Raw genomic sequence first — 12,845 nt, 5'->3', positions numbered from 1 at the left:
TCTTGGGGATCTAGAAGAGAGTTTGATGTGATGAAATAATCTCATGATAGGCTTATATCCAATGGTTTAAGTTCCTAAAGAGGAAACACTTCTTTTTTGTGCATCTAATGATCACTTGGGGTGGGCAGGTGTTGACTGAACAAAGAGTGGGAACAAGGATGTTGCTCTACAAGGAGGGCGAGGCCACCAATTGCGGAATACCCACAAGTCATTGGGTAGAAATTGGCTCAAGTCATTGGCTGAGAGACTGATTATGTAAATTTTTAAAATCCACTGTATTATCATAACATATCCACTGGGAAGACTGACCTAGCTGATTCACTAGACTTTAGTTTCTTCCTTACAAATAGAAAGAAAATCGCTAATAGGTAAACATGAAATTTTGTTTTATTTTGTTTCTGTATGGCAAGTTATGGATACTGCCAAATTTGGAAAAATCATACTAAGCCAAGAAAAATCCTTTCCTGTTGGAGTTTTCATAAACCTTTCCCCTGGGTTTATAAGAAAAAAAATGAGCTAGAAATTGGTCTGCTCTTTTCCATAAGGCATTGCACACAAGTCATACAACCTTCCTTCTTAACGTGCTCTGGCAACCACAAAACCCCTCTTGAGGTTTTGGCATTGTCAGTGTTCATTACTGTGCCAGTCTCAAAATAACATGAATTTCCAGCTCTCCTGAATCTTAAGATGTGTACGTTGCAAATAATTAAATAATGAAAGTATACATATATTTTAACTGAAATAAAGAGAAAACCAAAATTGCATCTGAAGTTCAATAGTAAAATTGTCCCCATTAAAAGCCTCGGTTTAATGAAATCTTACATATGAAAATGACAATTTACAAAACATAGAAGTCCATCGTAGGGATTTCCATTTCAGAAGGAAGCAAAGGAACTAACAAACAATTTATTTTACTTGCTAACTCTTGCAATTCATTTTCATTTTATTCAATTATAAAATTTTACTTATCCTTCTCATGAATCTTTTGCATGGATGTGTAGGCCAATAATAGAAAAGCTAGAAGTAACTGAAAAGATACTTAAAGATAGAACTTTTAGAATCTTACTCACTACATGTCATCATCCAAACTATTATTTTCCAGGTGTATCTTTTTCGTTGGCCTTATCCAGCCTCCACTTTGCAGCCTACTTAATTCTCTTTTTTTTATTTTATTTACTTCTCACAGACTGGGGGTGGAAGTCTGAGATCCAGGTGCCAGCACGGGTGGGTGAGGACCCTCTTCCAGGTCAGAGATTGTTCATTGAATCCTTACATGGTCAACCTACCTAATTCTTTTTAAAATGGCACTTTGGTTTTATTTTAGCTTTCAGGATCTTGGTATGAAAGAAGATGTTTGTATGTAAACTCTTCAAGTAAACTTATCAGCATTGTCAAATTTTAAAACATATCTTGAATGTTAAATATAAAAAAATGTCTTATTACATGTATGGGAAATTCAGTTAAGAACAATTATTAGTTCCTTCATATTTTCAGATGTGGTAAAAGCAGAAAAAGTCAAGAACCATACAACTTCACTTATATGTGGGATATAAAACTGAAAGCAACAAAGGAACAAGACAAACAAAGAAAACTGATAGACATAGACAATAGTTTAGTGGTTACCAGAGGGTAAGGGGGAGGGGGTGGTAGAAGAGGGAAAAGGGGATCAAATATATGGTGATGGAAGGAGAACTGACTCTGGGTGGTAAACACACAATGCCGTATATAGATGATGTTTTATATAAATGTACACTTGAAATCTATATAACCAATATCACCCCAATAAACTTTTAAAAAGCAAATCATTTACAAATATGATTAAAGTATAAATACACGTTCACATATCCAGTCATTAGGGGCGCTTCTAGAGGATTTGGCGTGCTCACATGCAAATCTGTGATTTGTTCACATGGTCTCTAAGTCAGTGAAAGTGAAGAGATGCACAGAGTTCCCTGGCCGGTGGCTCTAAAAAACATGGCTCTGAACGATCCCAGGGAAGAAAAACAAGGATGCCAAATCCAATGAAGTTCAATGAGAAAAACATACCCTAAGTAACTTTCTGCAGGGCTTTCAAGATGAATTTTTCCCTTTAAATGTTTAAATACAAATTTGAGTCAAAATACAAAGAGTTCATCCATTCAATATTTATTGAGTGTTTACTGTGTGCTAGTCACTTTTCCAAACACTGGGGATAAAAACCCCACCCTTTTTGGTGCTTATATTTCAGTGATTTATTCTGAAGACATTTTGCGATAGTAAAATATTTTAATCATTTAAAAAATCTAGAAAAATATCCATTCATCCATTGATGGGCACTTAGGTTGTTTCTATGGCTTGGCTATTGTAAATAATGCTGCAGTGAACATATGGGTGCAGATATCTTTTTGAGTTAGTGTTTCCCTTTGGATATATTCCCGGAAATCAAATTGCTGGATCTTATGTTAATTCTATTTTTAATTTTTTGAGGGACCTCCATACTGTTTTCCATTGTGGCTATACGAATTTACATTCCCACCAACAGTGCACATGGGTTGCCTTTTCTCCACATCCACACCAGCTTTTGTTATCTCTTGACTTTTGATGATAGCTATTCCAACAAGAGTTTACCCAATGACTAATGATGTTGAGCATCTTTTCATGTACCTGTTGGCCGTTCATACATCTTCTTTGGAGAAATGTCTACTGAGGTCCTTTGCCCATTTTTAAATTATTTTCTTTTTGCTATTGAGTTATATGATTTCTTTATATACTTTGGGTATTAACCTCTAATCAGATATACGGTTTACAAATATTTTTTGCAGTTCTATAGGTTTTCTTTTCATTTTGTTGATGGTTTCTTTTGCAAAAGCTTTTGGGTTTGATGTAGTCCCACTTGTTTATTTTTTATTTTATTGCTAGTGTTTTAGGTGTCAAATCCAAATAATCATTACTAAGACCCTTGTCAAGGAGCTTTATTCCTGTGTTTTCTTCTAGGAGTTTCGCGATTTCAGGATGTACATTAAATCTTTAATCCATTTTGAGTTAATTTTTGTGAGTGGTGTGTATGTTAGTTTCATCTTCAGTGAGTGACGTTTGGGAAACCTGTGCTTTCCCCAGACTAGGTCCCTTTCAGTCCCTGGACACGTGGCCCATGTCCACTGTGCCCTGACTCTGCATGCCCATCCCCTGCTTGGAATGTTCTTTCTCCTCTTTGCTGTCCAGTGTCCTCTTTCAAGACCAAAATTAAATGGCACTTCCTCTCTGTAGCCTTCCCTAACGTCCCCTGCCTATTTCAGTTACATATTTCACAAACACCTCTCTATATGATTGCATTATGATATAATAATTTAATTATGATTCTGCATCCTTTGCTAAGGATGAGATTTTCAAAGGCAAGGACCATATCTTATGTGTTTTTGTAATTTCAGCACCTAGTATGTTATCTAGGTGCTGAATGAGGCACTCACAGACACAAAGAGGCACTCACAGACACAAAGATATACCTGATGGAAGACATATAGCTTTCTACATGCAGACACACACTTGCACATATACACATGCACACTCACGCACATACACAGAAGACAAAAATTCACCATAGACAGTGGGAGATGTAGAGAATAAAATATTAGCAGTATGCACTCAGAAAAACACATGCACAAAGAATAAGAGACACTGAAGGCAGAAATAGCATAGACTCTCCACTTCCAAGGAGTAATAGAGAATGGAAGTTAAGTTGAGCTTTTGCAACAATAAGCATTTGAGTAGAGCGCCACTTTTACCAAAAGCTAGATGAAATTAGGCCAGATGCTGTAAAATCCAGTGCCGCTCAGGTTGTACAATTGAAACCAAGGTAAATTAAAACAACTCAGAAAAACTAAAGCAGATTGAACATAGCTCACATGGCTTTCAAGTACACACTGATGGGCAACTGATTGCATAGAAACGTTATCTTATGTAGAAGATTAATCAGAATACGTTTGTTGATAAAACAATGAGATGGGCATGGTGCTTATACAGTTTCAGTCTCCGGTCATGCCAGCCACTGCCCTCACAAGGGAAGAGGTGACAAAGGCAGGCGAGCACTCATCCTCAACACTACATGATTCTGAACTGCTACCTGCTTATAAATCATCCTACACAAAGAGTCATCAATGCTCCAAGCTGTGCCGACAGCCATTCAATGTCTCAGCAAATACTGAGCACCTACTCTGGCCTGCTCTTGATGCTAAGGACTGGGTCACCAAGAAGAAGCTCCTGCCAGCATTAGCACCTATTTAAAAATTTCTAGACATTGGATTCCTGAAAGTCTTGGTTGAGAAACGCCACTGCTCTGTTGTTTTCATTATATGACAGAGACAGAGTGTTCAAAGAGGCAAAGCTTTGGCTTTATGGAAACTTTATGTTTTTTGTTATCCAACTGAGTGATTTTACTGAACTACCCTGCAGTTTGTATTTCCTGTTTTTGTTCTCTTCGGATGCCAGAAGGCAGGCACTTCATAACTGTTAAAGATCAAGAGTTTTCTTTTTCATGCAATGTTTAGGCATATAGGAATCTGTGGGATAAAAGAACAGCTTAGCAGCTTGGGGGTATAAAGTAGACCCAACCCGTAGAATAATGAACCCTACCTGGATGCTTAGGAGCAAAGACATACTGAGTCGGTTACTTTTTAATAATTCAAGGTACCCTCATTGCTCCTACTGTGGGGACTGAACTAATGAGGCTAATGAATAACTGCCCTGCAATGGGCTAAAATTCCCATAAACTTCTTGCACCTGCGTTTTTTTTTCAAACAAATCCTACATCTGCCTCCAAAAACCTATGGAGTAGAGTTTGTGGGAGTAGAGTTGTACATGCAGTATGTACAATTGTGTGTGTACAACTGTGTGTGTGCACACATGTGCACAAGTCATCTGATCCCAGAGGGCTTATTCTTTTTCACATTACCTTGCTCAAACTATCACCCATTTTTTTCTCTAAACTATATTACTTATAAAGATTCTAAATTATTAGGAAATGATGTTGTATTTAAACATGACCTATTAAAATATTCTCACATCATATGTTCAAAATCTCATTGTTTCAATATCCGAAGAAGTAGAATTTCAGTAAGTTCTTTTTTTCACTAGACACAAAAAGTGAAAAAAGCTGGGAAGATTTAAGATACAAGCATTAAATTAAAAATCCAAAAAGTCAAGACTTATTGGAAGTTGAGCAGGTGAAACTGTGCAATTAATTTAATTATGCATTTTAATTGGCTTCAAAGAGCTTAAATTTGTTTAATAATCAGGAAGACAAAAAAATTCAAAAAAATGAAATGGAAATTGAGAGACATGCTATATATATTGTTTTATTCCTGATTCTTTAAAAAACAAAATATCTGATCAAGAAAAATTTTATAGTAGATTGACTAAAAAGGAACATGGCATGAGACACGTGACATGACCATATTCCAAGAACTTGGCAACCAGAATGTCTTTCTTGTCTGCAGCATGTAGTACAGCCCCAGCAATGCCATCGGAGTGGGACTGGATGTCCATGTGTCTGGAATTGGGGTATCCATATCCTTGGGGCTGCAAAGCCCAGGCCTCATTCATTCACATGAGCTTCCTAGAACCTTGAACTCATCAAGATTGGAAGCAGACCCTATGAGAAGGCTACTAGTCATACCTGGGATGACCCAAGAGAAATGCACATTCGCTCTTCCTGTCTGTATCCACACTGGCGCTTATGCCAGGAAGTTAGAAAAACTTTGTGCTTATTTAGTCCCCAACTTTTATAGTGCTGGTAAGTGGCAATCCATTGGAAGTAGTAGATAACTGCAAACTGAAAATGGACTTTGTAAGGGTGCCTGATTTCCTGATTATTTCGTAGATTTAAATTAGCTCCTATTAAGATTTTCATTTGACACCTGACAAAATTCTTCTGATGTCCCTCTAGAAGAATAAAATTATTTTTTTAAAAAGAGGCAAGGTTATGTTATCAATTATTTTAAAATATTATAAAACTACAAATAATTTCAGTATTAGAACAAACAGTAAGCTCTCTTGAATCAATTCAACCTCTCACACTGGAAAAGTTAATGACTCAGAAAAATAATTTAGGTTAGACCCTTACCTCATACTATACCAAAATAAATTTTTATACAACACTAGAAGCATGTACAAGTTATCACTTAACTACTCTCTGGAATAGGAATTAATTTCCAAGCATAAAAATAACAGGGGAAAAAAATCACAGAAAAAAAATATAGGTTTGACCACATAGAATTTTAAAGTCCCTGCAAATTCCGCCCCCTCAAAAAATATACAAATAATAAATGGAAAAGAATTGCAGTAAAGGGTAAATACTTTATAGCGAGTTTTGCAAATCAATAAGAATACTATTATTTCAAGATAAACATGAGTATGGCACACAGATATTTTACATAGAAACAAGACAGGAATTTTAAAAATCAAATTGAAGGAACACTGAGAAATCACTTTTCACTTTTTAAATCAGCAAAATAGTTACTGTGATTAATAGCCCTTGCTGATGAGATTACAGTAAGCCAGGCACTCTCCCACGCTGCCAGCCAGGGTACAAATGGGCACCAGCTTTGTGGAAAGTAACCGACATTTTGGCAATTTGTTCTAAGAGCCTTTTTAAAAGTTCATAGCTCATATCCTTTGACACAATAATTCTACTTCTAAGAATCTGTTTTACCAAAATAATGAGATGAGCAGCAAGATCTTGTACACGTACTAATCAACCAGTATTTTCTGAAATCCTGCTCTGCGTTGAGCCTGTGTTGGCAGTTGTGGTGAATAAGACAAACAGGATTCCTGCCCAGTGATCATCTATTACTTAAAAAGACGTGTATTGTGAGATTTCTAAATTCAAACCCTAAAAACAGGATAAGTAACGCACAATAAAGGAATGGGCAAGTAAATTATGGCATGTTCATAAAACAAAATATTGAAAGAGCATTAAAAACAACTTTTATAAAAATCTATGGCACAGGACTATGCTGATGTTAAAATGTTAAAAGCAAAAAAAGTCATGATGCAAAACCAAATATATAATTTTACCACAATCATGAAAAAAAATGTATGTTCATAGATGGAAATATTTGAACATGTTAACATAAGTGACCTCTGTTTTTCTAAAAGTCATAACACCTGGGCTCTAGTCTCAGCTCCACCACTTATTACTAATATATGATTTGGAGAAAGTCAGTTAAACAGCATAAGCCTTAATTTTCTAATTTGTAAAATGGAGCTGTAATTCTGGCCTTGATTCCTTCCCAGAACTCAAATTAGATAATGCATGAATGGGTGCTTTGTAAACTGAAAGGCTCTAACTAAATATGACATACTATTATTTTCTTAGCAAAGAAGAATGATTAGGTCTGAAAGACTAAACCCCTTTCTTCCACTTTTTTTATGTGGCAAATTCCTATTTAATGCAGTAGTCCCCCCTTATCTGTGAGGGATATTTTCTAACATCCTGAGTGGATGCCTGTACCAAACTCTGTACATACTATGTTTTTTCCTATACATACATTCCTATGATAGTTTAATTTGTAAATTAGACACAATAAGAGATTAACAATAACTACAATAAAATAGAACGATTATAATAATATACTGTAATAAAAGTTATGCGAATGTGGTCTCTCTCTCAAAATATCTTAATGTACTGTGTTCACCTTTTCAATTAAAGGAAGCACTTATGGCTTCTCTGATGTATCCAGGTGACCAGCATCACTACTCTTGTACTTTGGGGCCATTATTGAGTAAAATAAGGGTGACTGGAACACAAGCACTGAGATAGACAATCTGATAACCGAGATGGGCGGGTGGCATATACAGCGTGGATACACTGGACAAAGGGATGAGTCTCATCGCAGACTGGACAGAGGGGACAGTGCAAAATTTCATCATGCTTCTCAGAATGGTGCACAATGTACAACTTATGAATTGCTTATTTCTGGAATTTTCCATTTAATATTTTCAGATCATAATTGTCCAAGGGTGACTGAAACTGCAAAAAGTGAAACTGCAGCAATAAGGGGGGACTACTGTACAATGCTCACTTTTGGGACATTTTTCTTGACTTATCCCATTTGCCCCCAATCACTTACTTTGCATCTTTGCCACATTTTTGTATGTACACAACCGTGTTTTCCTGAAAATAAGACCTAACCGGAAAATAAGCCCTAGCATGATTTTTTTCAGGATGACTTCCCCTGAACATTTGTCCTAATGTGTCTTTTGGAGCAAAAGTTAATAAAAGACCCAGTCTTATTTTGGGGGAAACATGGTACATTAATCCACACTCACTGGCCAGATATATCTCACCTGGTGAGTTTCTTTCTTTTTTTAATCTTGAATTATATGAACTGGGGCTACCTAGAGTTTTAGGAAATTAGGAAACTGCAATTTCTTCATTCCCATCCTATTTTTTTGCTCAAATGATATTAAGGATATAACTACTGAACTGCCCTAAAATCAAGCAATCTCTTCAGAAAAATATTCCATAATCCCTCGACTGGGTGACATCTGGATCTTAAATATTATTCCCATCACCATTACATGTTAAGTGTAAACCTTTCTCTGAGGCAAAGGCCACCCACCTGATGCCTTGTGAGGTACTGTTCCCAGCAGAGGGACATTGACGGTTGGATCTGCCATGATGCCTTTATCCAGGGAGCGCAAGGACAGGAATTCATAGAAGTATTCTGCCTACAACGAAAGGCATTGACAGTCAGTATCATGGAAACCACTGAGAGTGAGAAGGTACTTCTAAACTCACCATCCTTTTGATGGAAGAATGACATTTTTCACTACAGAAATTCTGGAGCACACGTCTAAAGTATTATGTAGGCATAACTCACTGTTCTGGGCTTTAGAGCTCTAGAATTAGACTCTCTGGTGGGAAGTGATCCTTTAAAAACATTTATCCAAAATGCCCACAAGAAGTGTTTTAGCTTAAATGACATTAGTTAGTTGCTGTCTCTTAAAAGGATTGAGAAAAAAAGCTCTTAAGGAAACAAGGGATGTCAAAACAATCATCAACTAGCCCTTAGACAATCCATGTCAGCTTCTTGGGTAAGTCTTTAATTCTTTTCAAGTCTGAAGTGAGTCTTTTGATCACAATTTGGAAAGCTGTAATAAAATAAGGACTAATTAAAGCAGCAATCTATGGGCAAAAGAAGATATAAAAATCCAAAATTTAATGATCTAGCTGTTAACATTTATTTTTCAGTCTCATTCCCTTTGAAAGGTTTATATTTTAGATCTAATTTAATTATGAAAAGCCTAAAAATGCAAAATTCACCACCATAACACGACAATCAGCCATAAAACACTACATTGTAAATGTTTTCATTTTCCCACTAAGTCTTTGAGAAAATGGTTCCTGCTACTTAAATGCCCATTCCGTGCTGAAAGTAATGATGCATAATCTCACTCTAGAGCTTTAGTTCTAATTCTTAACTTATTCTTAACTAAGTTATTTAAAGTGTTTGGAATGGGAGTTCTAGTCAAATGCTGTGCTTGCCTCCTCCTGTGACCACATTAAAATTACAACTAAATTATACAACAAGCAACCTGGAGAACCATCTGAAGACTCGCTGAACAGAAGTCCTATAACTAAAGATGTAAAAAAGAAGCCATGTCGACAATGAATACCGTGTTTCCCCAAAAATAGACCTAGCTGGACAATCAGCTCTAATGCATTTTTTGGAATAAAAATTAATATAAGATAGGGTCTTATTTTACTATAAGACTGGGTCTTACATAATATATAATATAATTAATAAATATAATTAATATAATATAATATAATATAATATAATATAATATAATATAATATAATATAATACCGGGTCTTATATTAAGTTTTGCTCCAAAAGACACATTAGAGCTGATTGTCCAGCTAGGTCTTGTTCTTATTTTCAGGGAAACACGGTATTAGCCATTACTCTTAATAAATATATGTATTATAAAAAAGATGTAAGTATTTAAAACAATAAAAAAAAGTTTGGAATGGAAATGTGTTTTTATTTGGGAATAGAGAGCAATCAATAAACAATGCAGTTGTTAAAATGAGAGTTAGACAAGTTCATTGGGTCTGCAGTTATCTGTAGAGATAGCCAGAATTTGGATGAGTTAATTAATGAAATTAATTACATAAACATGGGCTAGAAAGAGGTTACAAAAAGAATATGGCCTTTCTTATATGCAGTATAAAATTTATTTTGCAACATAGAAGATATTAAGAGGTACATAGTAGACATTCACACAACTTTCTGCTTTAGATGACAGTATCAAATGTATTAGGCTTTAAGGACTTCATATGAGATTGATAACACAAAGGGCATGGTCTCAGCTGCTATAGAGACATTGTCTACACTTGCAGTGAATTGAAAAACACTTCATGGTTTCACTAGGCCAAAAGGAGCACCTTCTTTGACCAAAATCCCACTGCAGCCCCTCTTTGAGTTGTGGCAGTGGTTCCAGAAGACCACTGTGAAGGGTTCTCTAGGAGGGTAACATAGTTTTGTGAATGATTAAATTTATTCACTAGGAAGGCTCATAAGACAGTTAATTACTACCCTGTCTAAGGGAAGCAGAAAACTGCAAAAGTCTCATGAAAGGAGTATTGTCAGGAAAGGTAATTCAATTTGGAATGAATTCCTTCAAAAAAGAGAACATTATTTCTGTCCCTTAAGGAAACCAACAACTATCAAAACTGGAATACTATTTAGATAGCTTTTCAGGACTCCTGGTGCTTTAAATGACTTCTCCCAGCTGCACTTCCCTCTACACTTTAGTAGATACTATTTATCATTTAACTTTTTGTTCCAAAACATATTTTAGTGGCATTATGAAAAGACTGAGTGCTGGATGTGCTTATAATTAATAACTTTTGGGTTATTTATATTACCAAGTACAGTAATAGCAACTAGCGACAATGACACAACAAATACCCATGTAATATATACCATGTGCCAAGACTTATTCTAAACACATGTATTAACAGCACATATAACGATGGGAAAGAACTGAGGGGACAGAGTGCAAACACTTTGAAAATAAAACACTTTGCAAAAAGAAATTTCAGTGGCTATAGTGCTTCCAATACCCTCTAATAAATTATCATTTCGTACTCCATAATTACATCTTTGAGCTTTATCACATTATAAATTAAATCTATGTTTATATTGGTGGTATATTTAAAATTACATTTATAAAAGCTAATATAATTTCATTAAGTTTTAAAAATTATTTTTTGTGTTAGTAAGAGAAAGGATGAAAGACTAGACGCCAAGATTAAAACAACGATTGCATAGGATTGATGGTAACTTATAGTTTTTCCTTTTCTCTCCTTTCCAAATTTTTTACATGTGGCTCCATACCTTTCAAAATGAAATAAAAGCATTTATTTAAAGACAAACATTAACCATGTACGCTGCTTTCTGTTCTGAGTGGCGCTGATAACCACTGGCGCTATTGGTATAATTCTCTGATCATAGGTGTAATATTCTTCTTGGACTTCCATTTAGTGTGGCTGCACTCACGTAGCAATTTCATTTAAAACTCTTGCATGTCTCCTTGAATGTGTGCTTCAAGGAAACCACACTCATCATTATAGTAGCTTCTGAATGTCTCCTCCCAAAACTTTTGATGATGTTCAAAGAATGTAGACCTGAAAGAATTTCACTCAGAGTTCAGATACAACTTCATAGAGCATTTGGGTCTCCTGTTATTACTTCTGGGTATGGCCAAAGTAAGTAGGCGGGGAAGCATGGAATGCATTATAGTCAGTATGAGAGAGTTTATAATTAACATTGACGTGACTGCTCAACGTGATGCATCTAGGCTTAATGACTTCTCTGGACAGCCAAAACTCTCATCTTATCAACAACAAATTTCACACTGTGGAGGTTTTAAGATGTCCCTTTGATTTGTTTGAGAATCAGTAAACATCATGGTTTTTCTACCGCAGTTCTAAGACTATATCATAGGTCAAGAATGGGTGAAACAGTTTCTTACTTGGATCTTATCAGCCAAAGGCAGTTGCCAGAGTCAACTTTGTCTTTCTTCTTGAAGATGGTAGTGTTTCTATAATCTCTGAAGTATACAATTTTCTTCATACTTGGTATATTTTTTAAATGGTTTTGTTCGTGTATTGTTTTCATTGCCTTATTAAAAATTCCAACTTGAAAACCACTTGGAAATTGACCAACCCTTTGTCTCTGATCTTGACAATGACTTCTTTCAGTTTCACTTCGTCATTATAAAGAGATCTACCAAAACCACCAATACCATATAAATATTTCTATAAATAATCATCACCAGCAGGTAGAGATAAAATATATTCCTTATTTAACTTAAAAACATAAATATTTCCTTCAAGGTCATAGAAAATGGCTGATGAGATAAGCGATAGATTTGTAATGTCACATTCTAACTTCTAGACAGGACTTTCTGTTTTTATTTTATTTATAATATAATAAATATGTTTAGTCCCAAACCTCTCCACTGGAAAAACTTATTTTGGGGCAAAGAAAACCTAACTTCTATGCCAAAGAAAACAGAGAGCTAGTCTTAAAGTTTGGGAACAAGTTTCACAAATTGTAGATTTACCACTTAGATAAAAGGAATTCAGAGTATGAACTGTAATAGGGAAGTGGCATGTAGGAGAGCACGAAAACTCTGTCAGGAAAAAGTACATTTTGTTGCATTAAAGGACACTAATGGAAAATCAGATAAAGGCAAGTAGGGTGATTATTTGGGAAACACATGAAAGATTGCCTTGTATTCAAACAAAGAATGGGTCTATTCAGGAGAATAATTCACTTCTAAATTAAATTGCT

The 12,845-nt window shown here is 35.3% G+C and overlaps 1 protein-coding gene across 1 annotated transcript in view; it reads right to left on the bottom strand.

Moving 5' to 3' along the window:
* Nucleotides 1–12,845, bottom strand: part of WIF1 (WNT inhibitory factor 1) — a 70,328-nt gene that overhangs the window by 21,254 nt on the left and 36,229 nt on the right. The window contains exon 3 of the mRNA XM_019732411.2: nt 8,598–8,706. Coding sequence (XP_019587970.1) covers nt 8,598–8,706 — 109 coding nt within the window. The remainder of the gene's footprint in view (nt 1–8,597; nt 8,707–12,845) is intronic.

The sequence above is a fragment of the Rhinolophus sinicus genome, linkage group LG02, assembly GCF_036562045.2.
Source record: "Rhinolophus sinicus isolate RSC01 linkage group LG02, ASM3656204v1, whole genome shotgun sequence".
Lineage (NCBI taxonomy): Eukaryota > Metazoa > Chordata > Mammalia > Chiroptera > Rhinolophidae > Rhinolophus > Rhinolophus sinicus.
This window is presented reverse-complemented; position numbering and strand designations above follow the sequence as displayed.